This window comes from Cyanistes caeruleus, chromosome 22, assembly GCF_971803275.1.
Source record: "Cyanistes caeruleus chromosome 22, bCyaCae1.hap1.1, whole genome shotgun sequence".
In the NCBI taxonomy this organism is placed as follows: Eukaryota; Metazoa; Chordata; class Aves; order Passeriformes; family Paridae; genus Cyanistes; species Cyanistes caeruleus.
Genome location: NC_141722.1, coordinates 1,029,206 through 1,050,041, shown reverse-complemented (window position 1 = coordinate 1,050,041; position 20,836 = coordinate 1,029,206). Strand labels below are relative to the sequence as shown.

Genomic DNA, 20,836 nt, shown 5'->3' with positions numbered 1-20,836 from the left:
AAAAATTTAAAATTAAAAGTTCAAATCTCCAAAGGTGGCGCATAGGGGCTGGAGAAAACTCTGTGTAAAAATTTAAAATTAAAAGCTCAAATCTCCAAAGGTGGCTCACAGGGGCTGGAGAAGACTCTGTGTAAAAATTAAAGATTTTGTAAAATTGTGTAAAAATTTAAAACTAAAAGTTCAAATCTCCAGATGTGGCTCACAGGGGCTGGAGAAAACCCTGTGTAAAAATTTAAACCAAAAAAACTTAAATCTCTAAAGGTGGTTCACAGGGCCTGGAAAATACTCAGTGTAAAGATTAAAAACTGTGTAAAATTGTGTAAAAATTTAAAACTAAATCCCCAAACTCCAAAGGTGGTTCACAGGGCCTGGAGAAAACTCTGTGTAATAATTTAAACCAAAAAAAGGTAGGGGAAAAACAAACCAAACCAACAAAAAGCCCAAAGCTTTCCTCTTAGAAAGGGGTTTTGATGTTTAAAATTGGTCTACAAAGGGTTTTTCCATTTTTGTGTCCCAGGTGGAAGCATTGCTCAGGACTGGGACTGTCCAGGAGAGCGAGACTAGGATGGAAAATTTTAATATTTATGCTTTTTTTTAATGTTTCTTCCTTCGTTAGAAGTTCTGTGTGAGTGGGAGGATCTGTTAGAAATTAGAATTACTACAAGGCAGTGTTTTCCACGCAGGAATTTTGATGCAGAACTTTTTCTGGGCTGGAGGCCAGGTCAGTGCCAAGGTTTTCATGGATCTCTTTGGATCCAGCCACGATTTGCTGGCTCCATGCTCTGGATTCTGGTTTGGATTCTGCTTTAACAGCAGCTTTTGTGTCAGGAAGAGGGGAAGTGTTAAATCCTGGCCGGAATTTCCATTTCATTCTCTGCACAGCCCAGAATTGGGGGTGTTTTACGTTTTTTAAAGCGTTATTTACGGAATCCCAGAACGGTTTGGGATGGAAGGGACAATCCAGTCCCACCTCAGCCTCGAGCGCTCCCAGGGCAGCCTCAGCTTCTCTGGGCATCCCATTGTCCTGTTCCTGGAGGTTCCCTGAGCATTTTTGGGGTGGGTACAAGAATTTTTTTCCCCCCCTCTGAGTCGGAACTTTGTTGGAACCAGGGCTGAGCCGCGGAGCCGCGCCCGAGGACAGGGCGGCGACGTTTAACAGCGGCGTGGGGTTCCAGAGATACTGCGGGGTATCTCCTCTTGCCTGAACTGTCTAATAACAGAAGATAATCCCTGCTGTCCTTCCTGCAGCCCATGACAGACCTGGACACAAAGATCCAAGAAAAGGCCATGAAGGTGGACATGGACATCTGCCGCCGAATCGATATCACGGCCAAGCTGTGCGATGTCGCGCAGCAGCGCAACTCGGAAGACGTTTCCAAGATTTTCCAGGTGATTAGGCCCTGAATTTTCCATAGGGTAGGGCAGGAGGGAGCAGAGAAATGTGGTCCAGGTCTTTTTTTTTTTTTGCCTTTTCTTGAACTCTGTAGCCATAAAACAAAGCCCCCGCTGTCTGTCAGTGTCAGGAGCTGCACCAAGAGCACAAAGTGACAGTGTTTAACAAAAAAAGGAGTCCCAGGATGATCTTTAAGCCGTGCTGAGTCTGGTGTGAGTCTGCACTGAATGCAGGGGGAAAAAAAAGCAGAGTTTTAGGGTCTAGGTTTGTATAATCCCTCCCTCCCATTTGTTCCCATCACAAGTGAGAGGTTTGAAGCTCCTGGAGCTGTCATCTGAGTGTTCTTATTTCTGGCTCGAGCTGCGTGGCCAGAAATAACATTTCTGTGACTGTGAGCTCTGGCTGCTGCAGTTGCTTTCCCTTGGAGCTCCAAGGAAAGTTCTTTGATTTGCTCCAAAAGCGAGCGGTGACGGCTCTGCCTGGATCAGGGCTGGCACTCCCAGTGCAGCTGGTCTTGTCACAACTGCAGTCCCAGGCTGATTAACCCCCACCTTCCTTCTGCTTCCATCTAAATGTGTCTTGTTCAGGCTTTCAGTGAATCTTTTCTGTGTGTAGTGATGCCACACTGGGTGCTAAATGCTGTCCAAAACACTCTAAAAGATCCTTGTGCTCTCTGCTGGCTGAAATGTTTGATGGGGTTTTTTTCCCCCCTCTTGTGTTCTCCAAAAGACTGAAACCTCCTGAGAGGAGAATTATTTCTCTGTGTGTGGTGCCAGTGCTGCTTTCTTGTCTCTGAGTTGAAATGCTGAGTCCCTGTGCTCAGAGGAGACTGCAGAGCACACTCCTGGTCAGGCTGCAGGGGTTAAAGGGAGCAGGAGAGCAGGGCTGCCAGGGGATGGTTGGTTTGTGTGCCAGGGAGAGGGAAACCTGCTCTAGGTTGGGAGTGGATGGTGTGTTTGTGGTTCTGGCACCAGCAGGGAGCATCCTGTGTGATCCTATCCCTATGGGAGCATCCTGTGTGTTCCCATCCCTCTGGGAGCATCCTGTGTGATCCCATCCCTATGGGATCATCTGGGATCCTCTGGGAACATCTGGAATCCTCTGGGAGCATCCTGTATGTTCCCAGCCCTCTGGGATCCTCTGGGATCCTCTGGGAACATCTGGAATCCTCTGGGAGCATCCTGTGTGTTCCCATCACTATGGGAGCATCCTGTGTGTTCCCAGCCCTCTGGGATCCTCTGGGAACATCTGGGAACATCTGGAATCCTCTGGGATCATCCTGTGTGTTCCCAGCCCTCTGGAATCCTCTGGAATCCTCTGGGAGCATCCTGTGTGTTCCCTCTGTGCCCCTTGCAGGGGTGTCCCTCGAATTCCCCAAATTTCTCCATTCCTTGGGCACTGTCCAGGCTTTCCCGTGGCTCCTCCAACCCTTCCCACATCCCGAGGATCTGCCTGTGGAATAAAGTCTGTCTGGAGAGGTTTCCTGTCTGTTCCTTGCTGGGGTTCCCGTGGCGCTGGCAGGAAGAGGGAGAGTTCTGTCACTGGTGCTTTTCCCCACCCTGGCTCACCCCAGGCTGGGTTTGGTGAGCACCCCAACATCTCCCCAGGCTGTGCATGGCCCCAGTCTGGCTTTGGTGAGCCCCCCAAGATCTCCCAAGGCTGTGCATGGCCCCAGTCTGGCTTTGGTGAGAACCCCAAAATCTCCCCAGAGCAGCCTGCAGCTCTCTGCTCACCCCAAGCTGGGCTTGGTGAGCACCCCAAGGCTCACCCCAGAGCAGCCTGCAGCTCATTTTGCTCACCCCAGGCTGGGCTTGGTGAGCACCCCAAGCTCACCCCAGGCTGTGCATGGCCTCAGGCTGGGCTTGGTGAGCACCCCAAGGCTCACCCCAGGCTGTGCATGGCCTCAGGCTGGGCTTGGTGAGCACCCCAAGGCTCACCCCAGGCTGTGCATGGCCTCAGGCTGGGCTTGGTGAGCACCCCAACATCTCCCCAGAGCAGCCTGCAGCTCTCTGCTCACCCCAGGCTGGGCTTGGTGAGCACCCCAAGGCTCACCCCAGGCTGTGCATGGCCCCAGGCTGGGCTTGGTGAGCACCCCAAGGCTCACCCCAGGCTGTGCTTGGCCTCAGGCTGGGCTTGGTGAGCACCCCAACATCACCCCAGAGCAGCCTGCAGCTCTCTGCTCACCCCAGGCTGGGCTTGGTGAGCACCCCAAGGCTCACCCCAGGCTGTGCATGGCCTCAGGCTGGGCTTGGTGAGCACCCCAAGGCTCACCCCAGGCTGTGCATGGCCTCAGGCTGGGCTTGGTGAGCACCCCAACATCTCCCCAGAGCAGCCTGCAGCTGGCTTTGTTCACCCCACATCCTCATCCCTGCGCCGCTCTGCTCCTCACCGCCCGCCCAGGGAACCCCTGCAGCTCCTCCCAGCCCATCCCTGCGCTCTCCTCACCCCAAAAATCCCTCCCTGAGCACAGCCCCGTGCTCACTGCTGCTCCTCTCTCCACCCAAGGTGGCCTCCAAGAAGAAGGAGAGGAAGCTGGCGTCGGACGAGGAGCTGTCGGAGCAGGACGCGGACAACGGGAGGTTCTCGGATGAGGAGGTCAGCTGCTCCCTCAACATCACCGATGAGATGAAGAGGATGTTCAACCAGCTGTGAGTGTCCTGGGAAACAGCCCTGCCTGAAAAACGAGGTGCACTCGCTTCAGGAAAGGTTTAAAATAAATGAAATGACAATTAGGAGATGAAGTTAATGAAGAAAAGGGTTCAAACAGCCCTGGAGCGCTGCCAGGATCACACCTGAGATCTTTGGAAAACTCCTTTTATCCCATTCTGCTGGGATATCCCATTCTGTGAGGTTTTGATGCATATTCATATTTTTCCAATTTTTTTCCCCATTTTTTTCCCCATTTTTTCCCAATATTTTTCCATGATTTTGCATGGCCCCGAATCCTCCTTTTCTAGAGCACGCGTTTTAAAGATTTTATTTCCCTTTATCGCATTTTATTTATCACGTATTTTATTTCTGCAGACCATCAGTGCTGATAGCAGCCTGGGCATCATCACCTGCAGGTTATCTGGATTTTTCACTTCTCCACTGCTAAATTCAGTGTGACAGCAGGCAGCCTGTGTGTGTGTGTGTATTTTTTTAAAAAAAAAACAAACAAGAAGTTAAAATGTATTTAGGTTTTAATTTCATCAATAATAAAAATAAACTATATTAACACAGCTAAAATTTTCTAACTTTCTGCATATAACACGAATGATAATATTTGTGAAAAGGCAGTAATTGAATGTGTAATTAATTAATTAAAGGAGTGAGGGATGGGTTAATGGCTGCTCTGCTCTGCCAGGCGTGAGACGTTCGATTTCGATGACGACTGTGACAGTTTGACGTGGGAGGAGAACGAGGAAACGCTGCTGCTTTGGGAAGATTTCACCAACTGCAATCCCTCCATCGACCTCCAGGGAGAGGTGAGTTCATTCCCAGGGTTTTTCCAACTCTTTCCCCTCCTGTTCCTCTTTTATGGACAAAAATACACATAAATATATAAATATTTAAATATATAAATATACAAATATATAAATATATAAATATATAAATATATAAATATATAAATATATAAATATACAAATATATAAATATATAAATATATAAAGATATAAAGATATATAAATATATAAATATGTAAAGATATAAAGATATAAAGATATATAAATATATAAAATTATATATATTTTTATTAATATGTAGTTATTTCATATAATTATTAGTAGAATTATTAGTAGAATTTTATTGTAATTATAAATTATGTATTAAAATTATGTTATTAAATTATATTGATTATATAATAGATATAGATTATATAAATTATATATATTACATAGAATATAATATATAAATTATATATTATATCATAGAATATAATATATAAATATATAAATAGAATATAATATATAAATTATATATTATATAAAATAATATTAAATTATATATATTTAATTATATTTTAAATTAGATTAATTATAGATAATATATAATTTTATCTTATAAAAATTAATAATTATGATTATTAAATGGAATAATTAAATAATTAATTAATTATAATTATTAAATGGAATGGGCTGGGAACGGCTGAGAATGGCTGGGAATGGGTTGGGAATGGCTGGGAACAGCCTGGGAATGGCCAGGAATGTACTGGGAACAGCCTGGGAATGATGGAATGGGTTGGGAATGGCAGGGAACAAACTGGGAATGGCCAGGAATGTACTGGGAACAGACTGGGAATGACTGGGAATGGGCTTGGAATGATGGAATGGGTTGGGAACAGCCTGGGAATGATGGAATGGGTTGGGAATGGCAGGGAACAAACTGGGAATGATGGAATGGGTTGGGAATGGCAGGGAAGAGCCTGGGAATGATGGAATGGGTTGGGAATGGCAGGGAACAAACTGGGAATGATGGAATGGGTTGGGAATGGCAGGGAACAGCCTGGGAATGATGGAATGGGTTGGGAATGGCAGGGAACAAACTGGGAATGATGGAATGGGTTGGGAATGGCAGGGAACAGCCTGGGAATGATGGAATGGGTTGGGAACAGCCTGGGAATGATGGAATGGGTTGGGAATGGCAGGGAACAAACTGGGAATGATGGAATGGGTTGGGAATGGCAGGGAACAAACTGGGAATGATGGAATGGGTTGGGAACAGCCTGGGAATGATGGAATGGGTTGGGAATGGCAGGGAACAAACTGGGAACGGCCGTGTCGCTGCATCCCGGAGCAGCGCAGCCCTGGGAGGTGGGAAACACTCCCGCTGCCAGGGAGGATGCCGAGGCAGCAGCCTCGGGAACGCCGGCTCCTGTTCCAGCTCCCCATTCCTGGATGATCCATGAGGAGCTCCGGGAGCTTCCAGGGATTTACCGGGAAGCGCTGGGGAGGAACCGCGCTGAGCCGGAGCAGGGAGAGCGGCAGAGGGATAACGGGATAACGGGAGAGGGATAACGGGAGAGGGATAACGGGATAACGGCAGCAGAGAGTGGCAGGGTGATAACGAGGAGCAGGAATTAATGAGGGCTCATTTGCATACGCCAGGGCCCGGCTGAGCGCAGCAATAGCGCCGAGCCCAGGCCCCGCGCGGGGAAACTCTTTATATATAAAGATTTTAAGAAGCTTAAATCCTTCTAAATGAAAAATTATCCAAGGAAAGGGTAGATTTGGCTTGTAGCTGGAGGTGCAGAATAAAGAGTTCTCCGGCTGTGCCTGCTCTTTAACATGTGCTTTACATGCCGGAATCTTCCTTCCGTGGGTTTTATTCCAAGTCCTTACACGCTGCCCTCGCCACCTCCTTTTATGACCTTCCTCCTTAAAGCTCTTCTGCATATAAAAGGATCAGTGGGATGATTCTTGTTAACTCCAGGTGTAGGAGAGGCTTTCTGAGGTCTGAGACACGGCAGAGACCTCTATGATCGAGTTGGGTGTTAGAAGTTTATTTCAGGGTGTGGGATGGAGAGACAGAGCCTGCTATGAGCCAGCATATAGAGCTCAAAGTGGGCTTGGAGACAACAATACAAAAGGGGTAAAATATGAATACATGAGCTCAAGACTTAAGAAGAGAGTGACAGAACAGAAGTGAGAGAGCTGGGGAAAAGAAGAGCAAGAGTGTGGAAAGAGTGAGGCAAGAGGGCTGAGAGAGACCAAGAGAACTTAGAAAACCAAGAGAGACCAAGAGGGCTAAAAGAGAGAGCTAAGAGAATCAAGAGAGCAAATTCTCTTTTGCAATTACTTATATAACTTACTTTATATAATAAACTTATTATTATAAATAATAATAGAATATTATTTGAATATTCTATTCCTTCACTAACCAATCTTTCTAAGTACACTAATCCAGTAACATTTGTGTGTGACCTATAGAAATCGCTGCTTTTGCATATTTTTAGTTATCTCAGGGTCCCTAAATTTCTTTATAAGGGTGGGGAGAGGGGTCTCAGCTTGGTTTTATTGGGGGACAGAATGTGTTCTGGCATGCCAGACCAGTTTATTTGAATTATTCAAACGCTGCTTTCATTTGTATTTCTTCCTTAGCCTTTCTGGCTAAAAAAAAGCTTTATTTTATATATTATATATATTATAAATATATTATAAATAAATATAAAGATATATAAAGATATAAATTTATATTATTTATATAAATAATATAAAAAATAGTATAGTATAGTATAGTATAGTATTTATATAAATACTATAAAAAATATAGTATTAATTATATTAATTATTAAATAATATCATAATTAATAATTAATAATTTATTAATAATTAATTAATATAATTAATTATTAATTTAATGATAAAAAATAATTGTTGATATAATTGACTATTGATATAATTAATTAATAATTAATTAGAGTAATTATATGTTATGAATGAATATAAATATATATAAATATATAAATATATAAATATATAAAATATATAAAATATATTCACATATGAATAAATAGAATTATAAATATATTATAATATATATTATAAATAAATAAAAATTATATATTTATAATTTCTTTCTAATTCTACCTTCCCAACACCCAGGCTGGTGTGGGCACGGGGCATGAGCCCTGTAAAATCCGCCACAGAGCGTGGAAAACTCATTTAACGCTCATTTGTTTAATTGGGGGTGATTTTTGAATGGGAGAAGAAGGTGGTTGAAGAGGGAACGGTGACGTTGTGGGTGGCTTTTTTGGGCAGCTCTGTGTGATTGGAAGCTCAGGCTGTGCTGTCAGCCCAAAGGAGGAGCGTTTGTTGCTGTTTTACCCAGGAATTCCAGTGGGAATCCGGTGGGATGTGCTGGAGAGTGATGATACACAAGTGGAAAATGAGAATTCCAGTGCAGGGAAAATGAAAAGTTTCATGGCTGGAGAGCAATTCCAGCATGTCCAAGTGGGATCAGGCTGTGAAAAGCTCAGGAAAATCCAGGGGTTGGTGTTTTGGGATGCATCAGGTGCTTGGATTTAATTCCTGGAGCCGCGATCACACCTCACCTTTGTGGTCATGGCACAGAAATGTGATTTCCTGGGATTCCAGATTGAAGAATATTCCTTAACTGTGAAAAAAAAACATCTTTAAAAAATATCAGTGCATGAAGGGACCACAATAACCTGCATTTCCAGGAGAGGTTAAATAAAATGTTCAGTTAAATAAAATCTTCAATTAAATAAAGTCTTCAGTTAAATAAAATCTTCAATTAAATAAAGTCTTCAGTTAAATAAAGTCTTTAGTTAAATAAAATGTTTAGTTGAGTAAAATTTTTAGTTGAATAAAATGTTTAGTTGAATAAAATGTTTAGTTAAATAAAATTTTTAGTTGAATAAAATGTTTAGTTGAATAAAATGTTTAGTTATATAAAGTCTTTAGTTAAATAAAATGTTTAGTTGAATAAAATGTTTAGTTATATAAAGTCTTTAGTTAAATAAAGTCTTTAGTTAAATAAAATGTTAAGTTAAATAAAATGTTTAGTTAAATCTTAAGTTAAATAAAATGTTTAATTAAATCTTCAGTTAAATAAAATGTGTAGTTAAATAAAATGTTTAGTTAAATAAAATGTTAAGTTAAATAAAATCTTCAGTTAAATCTTCAGTTAAATAAAATGTTCATTTAGCTCCAGAATTCCTGTTTTTCCTTGCTGATTCTTTGTGTCCTCCTTTCCCCTGCAGGAAGAAAACCTGGGAAACTTGATCCACGAAACAGAGTCCTTCTTCAAAACTCGAGACAAGGAGTACCAGGAGACAATAGGGCAGATAGAGGTGAGGAAGGGGAATTGTTCCTGCAGTGTCCTGTCCAAACATCCACAAATTCACATTTCCCTCTGCTGTGCCCTGGGGGTTTTAATGAATTTATATATTTATAATTTATATATATATATAATATTTATATATAATATTTATATATAATAATATGATAACTTTTATATATATAAATATTTATATTTATAATATACATATATATTTATATATATTTTTTATATAATATAATATATATAAATATATAATATTTATATATTTTTATATTTATATATATAAATGTAATATATATAAATATAATATGTATAATATATATAAATATATAATATATATAAATATATATAATATTTATATATTTATATATTTAAATATATTTGTAATATATATTTATATGTATAAATATAATATATATAATATATAAATATATATAATATTTACATATTTATATATATTTATATAAAAATATCATATATAATATATAAATATATATTTATATATTTATATATTTTATAAGTATATTATAAATATAATAATATTATAAATATATATAACAATATTATAAATTATATCATATATAATTTATATTATATATATATAATATATATATAGATATATTTATATATTTATAATTTATATATTGAAAATATATAAATTTGAAATTTTATATTTCAGCGTAAATCTGAGGCTGCCGCAGGGAGAACCTGCACGACAAAAGGGAATAAAATAAAAAATATTATTATTTTTTTCATATTATTCTTTTTTTTCCCCCCACCTCTGTGGTCTGCATGTCCACCCTCACCCTGGGAAATGCTTGGTGACCCCACAGGTTGCCAGGAAAAAATCTCTGCATTTGATTAATTAGCACTTTCATTAATTACCATTGACAAACAAGGTGCCAAGAGCAGGAGAAACCCTGCAGGGCTGTTGAGGAGCAGAGTGAGGCTCTGCCTGCCCTTCCTGGGCTCATCAGTGAATTGATAATTAGCAATTAATTAGGTTAGAAGATTGAATTTTAATTATAATTAATTAATTAATTGAAAGAGCTGGGGATGTTTGGGTGATGTTGGAGTCTGGGATAGAGTGTGTGCCCTTGTTTGTGATATTTAGTTTTAAGATCCAGAGAAAACACTGAATTTCATATAACATGAAATATGAAAATAGCATGAAAATTTCATATAACGTGGCATGTATTTCATATCAATATGAATTTATATATATTTATATTTATATTTTTATTTTTATTTTTATTTTTATTTTTATTTTTATTTTTATTTTTATTTTTATTTTTATTTTTATTTTTATTTTTATTTATATTTATTTATATTTATTTATATTTATATCTTATGTCCATGAAATTCATGGGCATGTTTTCATGAGAACAAATGTTAGATAGAAAAAGCTCAAAGTGTGTGTAGACTAAAAAATTTTCTCGAATCACCGAGTGAAAAGTTTAGTTTAGAGAACAAGAGACAAGGCAGAGAATTTAAAAATTAAAAAAAAAAAATTAAAAAAATACAAAAAAATTTTAAGAAATTTTAAAAATATAAAAATTAAAAAAATTTTAAAAAGACAAAAAATAGAAAAAATTCAAAAAATAAAAAAATTTAAAAAGACGAAAAATAAGAAATTAAAAAGTAGAAAAAATAAAAAAATTAAAAATACAAAAAATAAAAAAATACAAAAAATTTAAAAATTTTAAAAATACAAAAAATACAAAAATAAAAAATTTAAAAAATAAAAAAAATAAAAAAATTTAAAAATACAAAAAATAAAAAAATTTAAAAAATAAAAAAAATTAAAAAAATTAAAAAATATAAAATAAAAATAAAATTAAAAAATACAAAAGAGCAGGAAAACCAGGATTTCACCTCATTCTTTGCCCTTTTTTTTGCCTCCAGCTGGAGCTGGCCACGGCCAAGAGCGACATGAACCGTCACCTCCACGAGTACATGGAGATGTGCAGCATGAAACGGGGTCTGGACGTGCAGATGGAAACGTGCCGCAGGCTCATCAAGGGCTCAGCCGACAGGTACCACCCTCCTGCTGCTCCAGGAGACCTTCCCTGGCTCTGCAGCACATAAAAAAATCACAGCAACCAAAGTTTTGTTTTCTTAGGAGGCAAAAATTGCTTGATTTTGGGGTTTTCAGCCTTTTTTTTGAGGTTTTTTACAAGGAGAAACACCCATCCCATTGGTGGGACAAGATAAAAACGCTCTGAGAACATCTCTGTGATTGCTTTGAGAATTAAAATCTTATTTACACAACAGTCCTTGAGAGAGAAAAGCTTCTCAAAAGAGTTTTCCTTGGGAAAGAGAGCCTGGAGCTCTGTCAGGCTCAGAAAATCACATTTCCTGCACCCCACAGACTCTCCAAACTCCATCTCAAATGAGAGCAGGTTTTATTCTTCCAGATTTTCTTCTGTTAGAAAGTTCTGAGAAGGTCTGGAAAGGTAAAAATCATCGGTCACGAAACCAACACAACACCCTCACTGTTGGGTTTTAAATAAATAGAAATTTATTTATAAATGAGAAATATATTTAAAAAAAAAAATAAAATAGGAGAGCTGAAAATGAAAGCCTGGGCTAAAGGCAGAACTTCATGGCTTTGTCTTTTGGAGAATTTTGTGTCCCAGGATCAGCTTTGAAAGGAATTCTGCACTTTTTAAAGAGCTCCTCAGCACAGGCAGCTCCAGCTCGGGTGGACTTTCAGTCCTCAAAATCTCAGATTTACAACTCTTAAAACCCCAAATTAAATCTCAACTCCGGACTTACACCAAGAACTCGTTCTTTAATCTTCTCATGTGTTAAGAACCTTACACTCTGAAGGATTTATCTCTCGTTCAACCCCAGTAGAACAAGATGATAAACTTTTAATTTTCAGGGCTCTGGGCATTAGGGATGCTGAGAGTTTTTGCCCCTCATTTATTTCCCCATCATGGGGCAGCCTCTGTGTCTGTCACCTTGATTTTACCACTGATATTTACCCTAAACCTAAAATTTAATGTTATTAAAGAAGTTTTTAAATAGCTTGGGGGAACTCCATGTTTAATGTTTAAGAATTAATGTTAATAAAGAGGTTTTTAAGTGTTGGGAAGGGAAAGTGACTATTTTAAGGGTTTTTTTTTAAATTCTGTGATTGATATTTAATTTTCTGGTTGCACTTTTTTATTTTGATATTTAATTTTCTGGCTGCACTTTTTTATTTTAATATTTAATTTTCTGGTTGCATTTTTTCCCTTGATATTTAATTTTCTGGCTGCACTTTTTTATTTTGATATTTAATTTTCTGGTTGCATTTTTTCCCTTGATATTTAATTTTCTGGCTGTACTTTTTAATTTTGATATTTAATTTTCTGGTTGCATTTTTTTATTTTGATATTTAATTTTCTGGTTGCATTTTTTCCCTTGATATTTAATTTTCTGGCTGCACTTTTTTATTTTGATATTTAATTTTCTGGCTGCACTTTTTTATTTTGATATTTAATTTTCTGGTTGCATTTTTTAATTCTGATATTTAATTTTCTGGTTGCACTTTTTTATTTTGATATTTAATTTTCTGGCTGCACTTTTTCCCTGCAGGAATTCTCCATCCCCCAGCTCCGTAGCCAGCAGCGACTCAGGAAACACAGACGAAATTCAGGACGATTTGGACAGAGAGACGGACGTGGAGCCCATGGTCAGCTGATAGGAAATGGGAAGAATTCCAGAAAAAAAAAAAAAAAGAAAGAAAGAAAGATTCCAAACCAATTGCTGGGGGAAAGGTGAAAAGACTGGAGAGCCCCTGCAGAGGGACTCTGATTCCTACACACATCCCCTCCCTCCCAAGGATTGGTGCTGTACATTTCTATTCTTCAAACCATAAATGCAGAGTTCTGTAGGAAAACACGGTGTTTTAATTGTGCCTTTGCCCCAAGCTGAGCCACTTTGAGCTCCAGTGGAATATTAATAACAGGTGTTTTTATATTAAAAAAAAAAAAAAAATTAAAATATATATTATTTAAAATAAAAACCAAACAACCAAAGCTGGTTTTGGCAGCAGAGGATGGTGCTGGAGAAGCTCTGGGTACTTCAATAAGTTGCTGGTTTTTATTGAACTGCTGAACTGATTGGCAAAAGCAACGCTGGGGAAAAAAAAAAGAGGTAATTGTGGTGTAATTAAGAATGTCTGGCAGAAAAAAAATAAAAAATTAAAGGAAAATAAAAATGAAAAGGAAAAGGAAAGGGAAAATGAAAAGTAAAAGGAAAAGGTAAAGAGATAAAGAAAAAAAGAAAAAGAAAAATGAAGAGGAAAAGGAAAAGAAAAATGAAAAGGAAAAGATAAAGATATAAAGATTAAGAGATAAAGAGATAAAGAAAAAAAGAAAAAAGAAGATGAAAAGGAAAAGAAAAAGGAAAATGAAAAGAGATAAAGATAAAGATAAAGATAAAGATAAAGATAAAGATAAAGATAAAGATAAAGATAAAGATAAAGATAAAGATAAAGATAAAGATAAAGATAAAGATAAAGATATAGAGATAAAAGAAAAAAGAAAAAGAAAAATGAAGATGAAAGGGAAAAAAAATGAAAAGGAAAAGATAAAGAGATGAAGATAAAGAAAAAAGAAAAAGAAAAAGGAAGAGAAAAAGAAAAAGAAAAAGAAAAAGAAAAAGAAAAAGAAAAAGAAAAAGAAAAAGAAAAAGAAAAAGAAAAAGAAAAAGAAAAAGAAAAAGAAAAAGAAAAACAGAAAGAGAAAAAGAATTGTTTCCAAATGGAACTGCAAACGTTTAAAATTGAGTTTGGAGACATCTGGTAGGGCGAAGCAGTTCTAGAAAATTCACAGGGTTTTTCTCCACCTGACTTTTCTGGGGTGAGGGAACCTTTGGGATGTGTCCAAGGTTTCTGCTGGACTCCAGGAGCTGGAGGAGCAGGACTCAGCTCGGTGGCAAAGCCAGGAGGGGCACAGGAGGGGTCACCGCTGGTGGTGGGGGGAATATCACTGAGTAACTACTATGCAAAAACATAAAAAACAAACAAAACAAACAACAACAAAAAAAAAGCTCGCCTTATTTCTATGGAATGTTTTATCCCCTGGGAAAAGGAAAATTTGCACTCTTGGATGTCTGTGGAGCTCCTTTGGAGGTGGAATTTCTGGATCACAACGCTTTTGTTCCCAGTGATTGGATTAGGATTGGAATCAGCCCTTCAGCTCCTTGGTGGTTGGTGTCTTTTATTTTTTATTCAGGGTTTTCTTGTGTTGTTTTATTTTATTTTGAGCAGTTTGCAGATTTTTCCTTTGCTGACAGGGAGATAACTCCGTTTTCTGCTGATGTGTGGAGCGAGGGGCAGGTGAAGCAGCAGGATGAAGTGACCCAGATGTAGGAACCAGGATTTGGGAGAGCTCCAGAACACTGGGAAAAGCTGAAAAATCCCTTTTAGGGCACAGAAAACCAAACCCCAAACCTCCCCTAGAGCTGGGCAGGAACTTTCTCTGTGAGAAAAGCAGCAAGACCTTGGCTTTTCCCATTTTTCTGTATTTTTTACCCAGGAGAATCAGCATCAAAATCAGATCAGGCTGGAGGAAACTCCAGCACCACCGAGTTAGGATGGGAATTGTTGGAGGAAACTGTTAATTCCCGAGTTAGGATGGGAATTGTTGGAGGAAACTGTTAATTCCTGAGTTAAAATGGGAATTGTTGGAGGAAACTGTTAATTCCTGAGTTAAAATGGGAATTGTTGGAGGAAACTGTTGATTCCCGAGTTAAAATGGGAATTGTAGCACCTCAGCCAGGTAAAAACAGGGTAATAAACCTCAGCCAATAATTTTTTTGTTTGTTTTTAGGCCAAGATTGAGGGTGTAGTTTGATGCCCAAAGGCAGATGTGGGGTTGGAACTCAGTAAATACCAAATGTGTTTTGTTTAGCCTGCCAGGGAGTTTGGGAAGTGAGGGAAAGGCAGGGAAAAATCCCAATTTCAGCACCCTCTCAGCGTTATGGAAAAGCAAAATGAGCTTCCCAAGTGGTGTTCCCAGCTTCTGGAGCATTGATCACACAGAGCACAGGTGTGTTGGAAAATAACTCATTCCTGGCTGGAAACTCCTCTGGAGTTCCACTCTGGAACTGGGGGGTTCCTGCTGGAACACAGGAATCCTCCATTCCCGGGAATCCTTCATTCCCAGGAATCCTTCCTTCATGGGAATCCTTCATTCCCAGGAATCCTTCCTTCCTGGGAATCCTTCCTTCATTGGAATCCTTCCTTCATGGGAATCCTTCATTCTCAGGAATCCTTCCTTCCCAGGAATCCTTCCTTCATGGGAATCCTTCCTTCATGGGAATCCTTCCTTCATGGGAATCCTTCATTCCCAGGAATCCTTCATTCATGGGAATCTTTCCTTCCCAGGAATCCTTCATTTCCATGAATCCTCCCTTCCCAGGAATCTTTCCTTCCCAGGAATCCTTCCTTCCCAGGAATCCTTCCTTCCCAGGAATCCTTCCTTCCTGGGAATCCTTCCTTCCCGGGAATTCTTCCTTCATGGGAATCCTTCCTTCATGGGAATCCTTCATTCCCAGGAATCCTTCCTTCCCGGGAATCTTTCCTTCATGGGAATCCTTCCTTCATGGGAATCCTTCCTTCCCAATGAATCCTTCCTTCCCAGGAATCCTTCCTTCCCAGGAATCCTTCCTTCCTGGGAATCCTTCCTTCCCAGGAATCCTTCATTTCCATGAATCCTCCCTTTCCATGAATCCTTCCTTCCCATGAATCTTTCCTTCCCAGGAATCCTTCCTTCATGGGAATCTTTCCTTCCCAGGAATCCTTCATTCCCATGAATCTTTCCTTCCTTCCCAGGAATCCTCCTTTCCCCTGCTGTGTTGCTGGCAGCTCCATCTCCCACCTGGCAGCAGCTTTGAGCCCACGGGGCTCTGAGGATCTCCCGGCCTTTTCCAGCCCGGGAAGCAGGCAGATCCATGAGGATCCACAGATCCTCATTTTCTCCATGGATCCACGGATATTCCCGTGCTGAGGGGCTCCAAAGCCTGCTCTGTCCTGGAAATGTCGATGACTTTTTTCCTCTGGAAGAGAAACCTCATTCCAAAAGCGCTCATTCCTGTTATTCCTTAGGTGGCCAAAGCGGTAAATGTGATCTTCACGAGGGGGCTGGGTTTGGGAGGGGGGATTGGGGGGATTTTTTGGGGCTGCATGTTTGAAATCTGCAATCTGAAGGGTTTGGGAGGGTTTGGGAGGGGTTGGAAGGGTCTGGAAGGGTTTGGAAGGGTTTGGAAGGGTCTGGAAGGGTCTGGAAGGGTTTGGAAGTTCAGCTGCTCCCGAGGCTGAGGAAGTTTCTGCCCAGGCTGAGCTCTGTGATCCCGCAGTGCCTGGGGCAGGCATTGCTCAGCACGGAATCGGCTCCTGGAGTCTCTCCCTGCTCCCCTTCCCCCTGGGAATGTTCCTGGAGCCTGTCCCTGCTCCCCTTCCTCCTGGGAATGTTCCTGGAGCCTGGTCCTGCTTCTCTTCCTCCTGGGAATGTTCCTGGAGCCTGTCCCTGCTCCTCTTCCCCCTGGGAATGTTCCTGGAGCCTGTCCCTGCTCCTCTTCCTCCTGGGAATGTTCCTGGAGCCTGGTCCTGCTTCTCTTCCTCCTGGGAATGTTCCTGGAGCCCCAGGAATGCTCCTGGAGCCTGGTCCTGCTCCCCTTCCCCCTGGGAATGTTCCTGGAGCCCCAGGAATGTTCCTGGAGACTGTCCCTGCTCCTCTCACCTTGGGAATGTTACTGGAGCCTGTCCCTGGCTCTCTTCCCCCTGGGAATGTTCCTGGTTTGTTCTTTTTCCTTAAAACTCAGCATCCCAGTAGGAAAAAGGCCGAGTGTTCCCAAACCCAGGAGCTGGAGCTGTTGTGCTGAGGACAGGGAATTCCCAGAGCAGGAATTTGGGATAGAGTGAAGAGGAGCACCTGCAGGTGAGGACAGGGAATTCCTGGAACAGGAATTCTGTGTAGGATAAAGAGAGGACAAGGAATTCCCAGAGCAGGAATTCTGTGTAGGATAAAGGAGGACAGGGAATTCCTGGAACAGGAATTCTGTGTAGGATAAAGGAGGACAGGGAATTCCCAGAGCAGGAATTCTGTGTAGGATAAAGAGAGGACAGGGAATTCCCAGAGCAGGAATCTTGTGACTTTGACAGATCAAAGCTTGCCAGAGAGAGAAAAAACAACAAAAAAATAAGAATTTAATTGTAAAAATGCTGGAAATGATTTTGATGACCTCTTTCTTTTTTTTCCCTTTGTAAAGCTGTAAATACTTTATTTTTTTGTTTTCTATTCTTAATGGGGTGTCATATTGACACGTTTTTAGATTTACAATCAGGAAAAATCCTCCTCATCCTTTCTCATTTTTTTAAAAAGGGGGGGATTTCAAGGAAGCAAATTTTTTTGCTCGTTAGCGGTGTAATTAACAAATTCCTAAACTGGGTTTGTACAAAAAAAAAAACAACAACGTTTTCACTAAACAAAATGACAGTTTGTGGATGCATGTCCTTCAAAAATATCCAAAGAATAACGTGGTACAGATGTTTTAAAGAATAACGTGGTACAAACTGGTTTTTCAAAGACGTAGCGACGATCGTCTTAGTTCACACAAGGGAAAAAAAAAAAAAAAATCAAAATTCTTTTAAAAAAAAAAAAAAGTTTGGGGAGGGGAGAAACGTAATGAAACTCATCTAAGCTAAAGGTGTAATCTATTTATAAAAACACAGTATATATTCTATTTTTATTAGAAGTTTTTAAAGTGCAAACAGATCTCTGTTGGCAGATGCAGTCGTTCCCTTGTAAATTCTCTCCTGCTGGGATGGGATCCCCCAAATTCTCTGATGTTTCCAAGGCTCAGGGTGGAAATAATCGGGAGAGGTTTGGCTGTGGAGCACTCACAGGTCGCTTCCTCCAGGCCAGGCTGCAGCTCCAGCAGCTTTTCTGCCTCTGCTGTGATTTAATTCCCCTAATTTAATAAGTAATTACTCAAATTATTGAAAAAAAAATATCGAAAAAATAATTATTTTTATTTAATTCCCCTTTCCTGTGGATTTATTCCATTCCCCTGCCTGGGAGGAAAAGGTCAGGACCTCCTGAATCCTCCTGAATTGTGGCAGTGCAGCAACACAGGGGTTAAATTAAATATAAATGACATTTATACCTGCAGAGATCGGGATTAACACCACGAAACAAAGCCTGAATACGCACCCAAAGCTGCTTCTAAATTCAGATTATTTGAGTTTTCTTTTCCCCTGATCATTCCTGGCAGGAAGAGCAGGAGCTGAGGAAAAGCTGGAGCGGCCGTGGGTGCTCCCAGAGCTGCTCCCGGTGTTTCCCTTGGCTCTGGGAACACCAGGGAATGTTTGTGTTGGAAGAGTTTTCACTTCTGGAGTGCTTCATTTTAGAGCTGAGCCTTTAAAGGAATGATTTATTAAATGAATAATTCATGTTAAATTGTTAAATGAAGAGATTCCGCTTCCTCCACCAGGCAGGAACGTCCCAGGGAGGATTTCCCACCTTTAAAATCAGGAATTTTGGGGTTTTTTGGGGTTTTTTTTTTAATCCTTCTGCAGGGGGGACACGCAGCTTTTAAAGCTCTTTTTGGCTGCCAACACCAAAAGCAAAAAAAATAAATAAAAAATCCAAAAACAAACAAAGTTTGAGGCTTCAACCTGGGAATTTGTCCTGCTGGGAATTAGAGAGGGGAGTTGAGCACTGCCAAATTCCCGCTGGGAATGGGATGGGAATGGGAACACTCAGGGTTTGGCCAGACCCTGAAGGAAAATCTGACCCTTCCCTGCTGTTTTCCTGCCAGTTCAGCCAGCTTTTCAAAGCTTTTCTTTGGAAGGAGCAGCAAAAATTGTGTTTTAGTGTGGCTGTTTGATTGCAGAAATCACAATTTCCCCCTAATTTGAGGCACTCCACAGTGAAGCACTCGGGGAAGGGGGTGTTTGTGGGTCTGGCCAGCTCCCTGTTTATGTTTTTTTGGGGGGGGAAATCACGGTGTTAATGGTTAAAACAAACCCTTGGGGTGGTTTCAAACCGTGGCAGAGCACGGTGCCACAAACCCAGACTTCCACCCCCCCAAAAAAAACCCCCCAAATTTCTGTTTTATTGAAGATTGAGGGCGGCTCTCACACTCCTTTGTGTAACACCAAAAAAAAAACCTCAACACCCCAGCCCCTAAAAACGCCTTCCCCTGGTTAAATGCAACGACCTTCTGCCAAAACCGATTATTTATAATTTAAATATTAAATAATATTTAATATTTAAATATTAAATAATATTTAATATCGTCTTGGAGTGGAGGGAATCGATGCCTCGTCCCTCCCGCTGTGTCACTTCTTGTTGTTGTTTCCTCTTGAGGTTTCTTTTATCCCCAAGGAGCTGCTGATGGTGTGGGAAACGCTCCTGGTTACCCTGTAAATATTGTGCTTTATATTCTGTATATTAGCTCATTTTAATGACAAAGACTGGACTGATGCTGGTGGGGAAAGGCCGGAGGATGAGCCGGGATGGGGCTGGAATTCTGCGCTGGGAAGGGAAAGCTCCAGTGGATTTGGGACCGTGAAATGCTTGGAGAGTCCAGGCCAGGAGGAGCCCCGAGAAGTCCCCAGGACCTCCCGCCCTCCGCCGAGGATTTGCTGCGTTTCCCTTTTTTTAGTGCCAAAACCGACCCCATCGCCCCCTCCCGGGTCTGCTGGTGGCTCCGTGTCCAGATGTGGTGTCCAGATGTGGTGTCCAGCTGTGTCCAGCCGTGTCCAGCTGTGTCCAACCAGTTTACAGCTGTGGTGTCCAGCTGTGTCCAGCCATGTCCAGCTGTGTCCCGCCAGTGTCCAGCTGTGTCCTGCTGTGTCCAACCAGTGTCCAGCTGTGGTGTCCAGCTGTGTCCTGCAGTGTCCAGCCACATCCAGCTGTGTCCAGCCACGTCCAGCTGTGTCCAGCCGCGTCCAGCTGTGGTGTCCAGCTGTGTCCAACCAGTGTCCAGCCATGTCCAGCTGTGTCCAGCTGTGGTGTCCAGCCATGTCCAGCTGTGTCCAGCCACATCCAGCTGTGTCCAGCTGCATCCAGCCAGTGTCCAGCTGTGTCCAGCCACATCCAGACAGTGTCCATCTGTGTCCAGCCACATCCAGCTGTGTCCAGCTGTGTCCAGCTGCATCCAGCCAGTGTCCAGCCATGTCCAGCTGTGTCCAGCTGTGGTGTCCAGCCATGTCCAGCTGTGTCCAGCCACAAGCAGACAGTGTCCATCTGTGTCCAGCCACATCCAGCTGTGTCCAGCTGTGTCCAGCTGCATCCAGCCAGTGTCCAGCCATGTCCAGCTGTGTCCAGCTGTGGTGTCCAGCCATGTCCAGCTGTGTCCAGCCACATCCAGCTGTGTCCAGCCAGTGTCCAGCCGTGTCCAGCTGTGTCCAGCTGTGTCCAGCCACATCCAGCTGTGTCCAGCCAGTGTCCAGCCGTGTCCAGCTGTGTCCAGCTGTGTCCATCCCTCCGTCCTGCCCAGGCCAGTGCTCAGCCCCAGACCCCAGGGGTGGGAGCTGTCCATCAAACAGGTCCCAGTCGGTCTCTGGTGACGAGGAAAACCACAAAAAACTATAAAATAAAAACCAGACTCCTGGTTGAACGGCTCTGCGTGTTAATCCTTGGGGTGGAAAACAAG

The 20,836-nt window shown here is 41.2% G+C and overlaps 1 protein-coding gene across 2 annotated transcripts in view; it reads left to right on the top strand.

The window, feature by feature from the left end:
• Positions 1–13,067, top strand: part of IFFO2 (intermediate filament family orphan 2) — a 32,648-nt gene extending 19,581 nt beyond the window's left edge. Inside the window, exons 4-9 of one of the 2 annotated variants that reach the window (XM_086860218.1) lie at positions 1,249–1,389; positions 3,899–4,041; positions 4,740–4,860; positions 9,099–9,188; positions 11,084–11,214; positions 12,764–13,067. In XM_086860218.1, coding sequence (XP_086716344.1) covers positions 1,249–1,389; positions 3,899–4,041; positions 4,740–4,860; positions 9,099–9,188; positions 11,084–11,214; positions 12,764–12,869 — 732 coding nt within the window. In that variant the 3' untranslated portion in view covers positions 12,870–13,067. The remainder of the gene's footprint in view (positions 1–1,248; positions 1,390–3,898; positions 4,042–4,739; positions 4,861–9,098; positions 9,189–11,083; positions 11,215–12,763) is intronic. The other variant, XM_086860219.1, reaches the window with a different exon arrangement.
• The last annotated feature ends 7,769 nt before the right edge of the window (positions 13,068–20,836 follow it).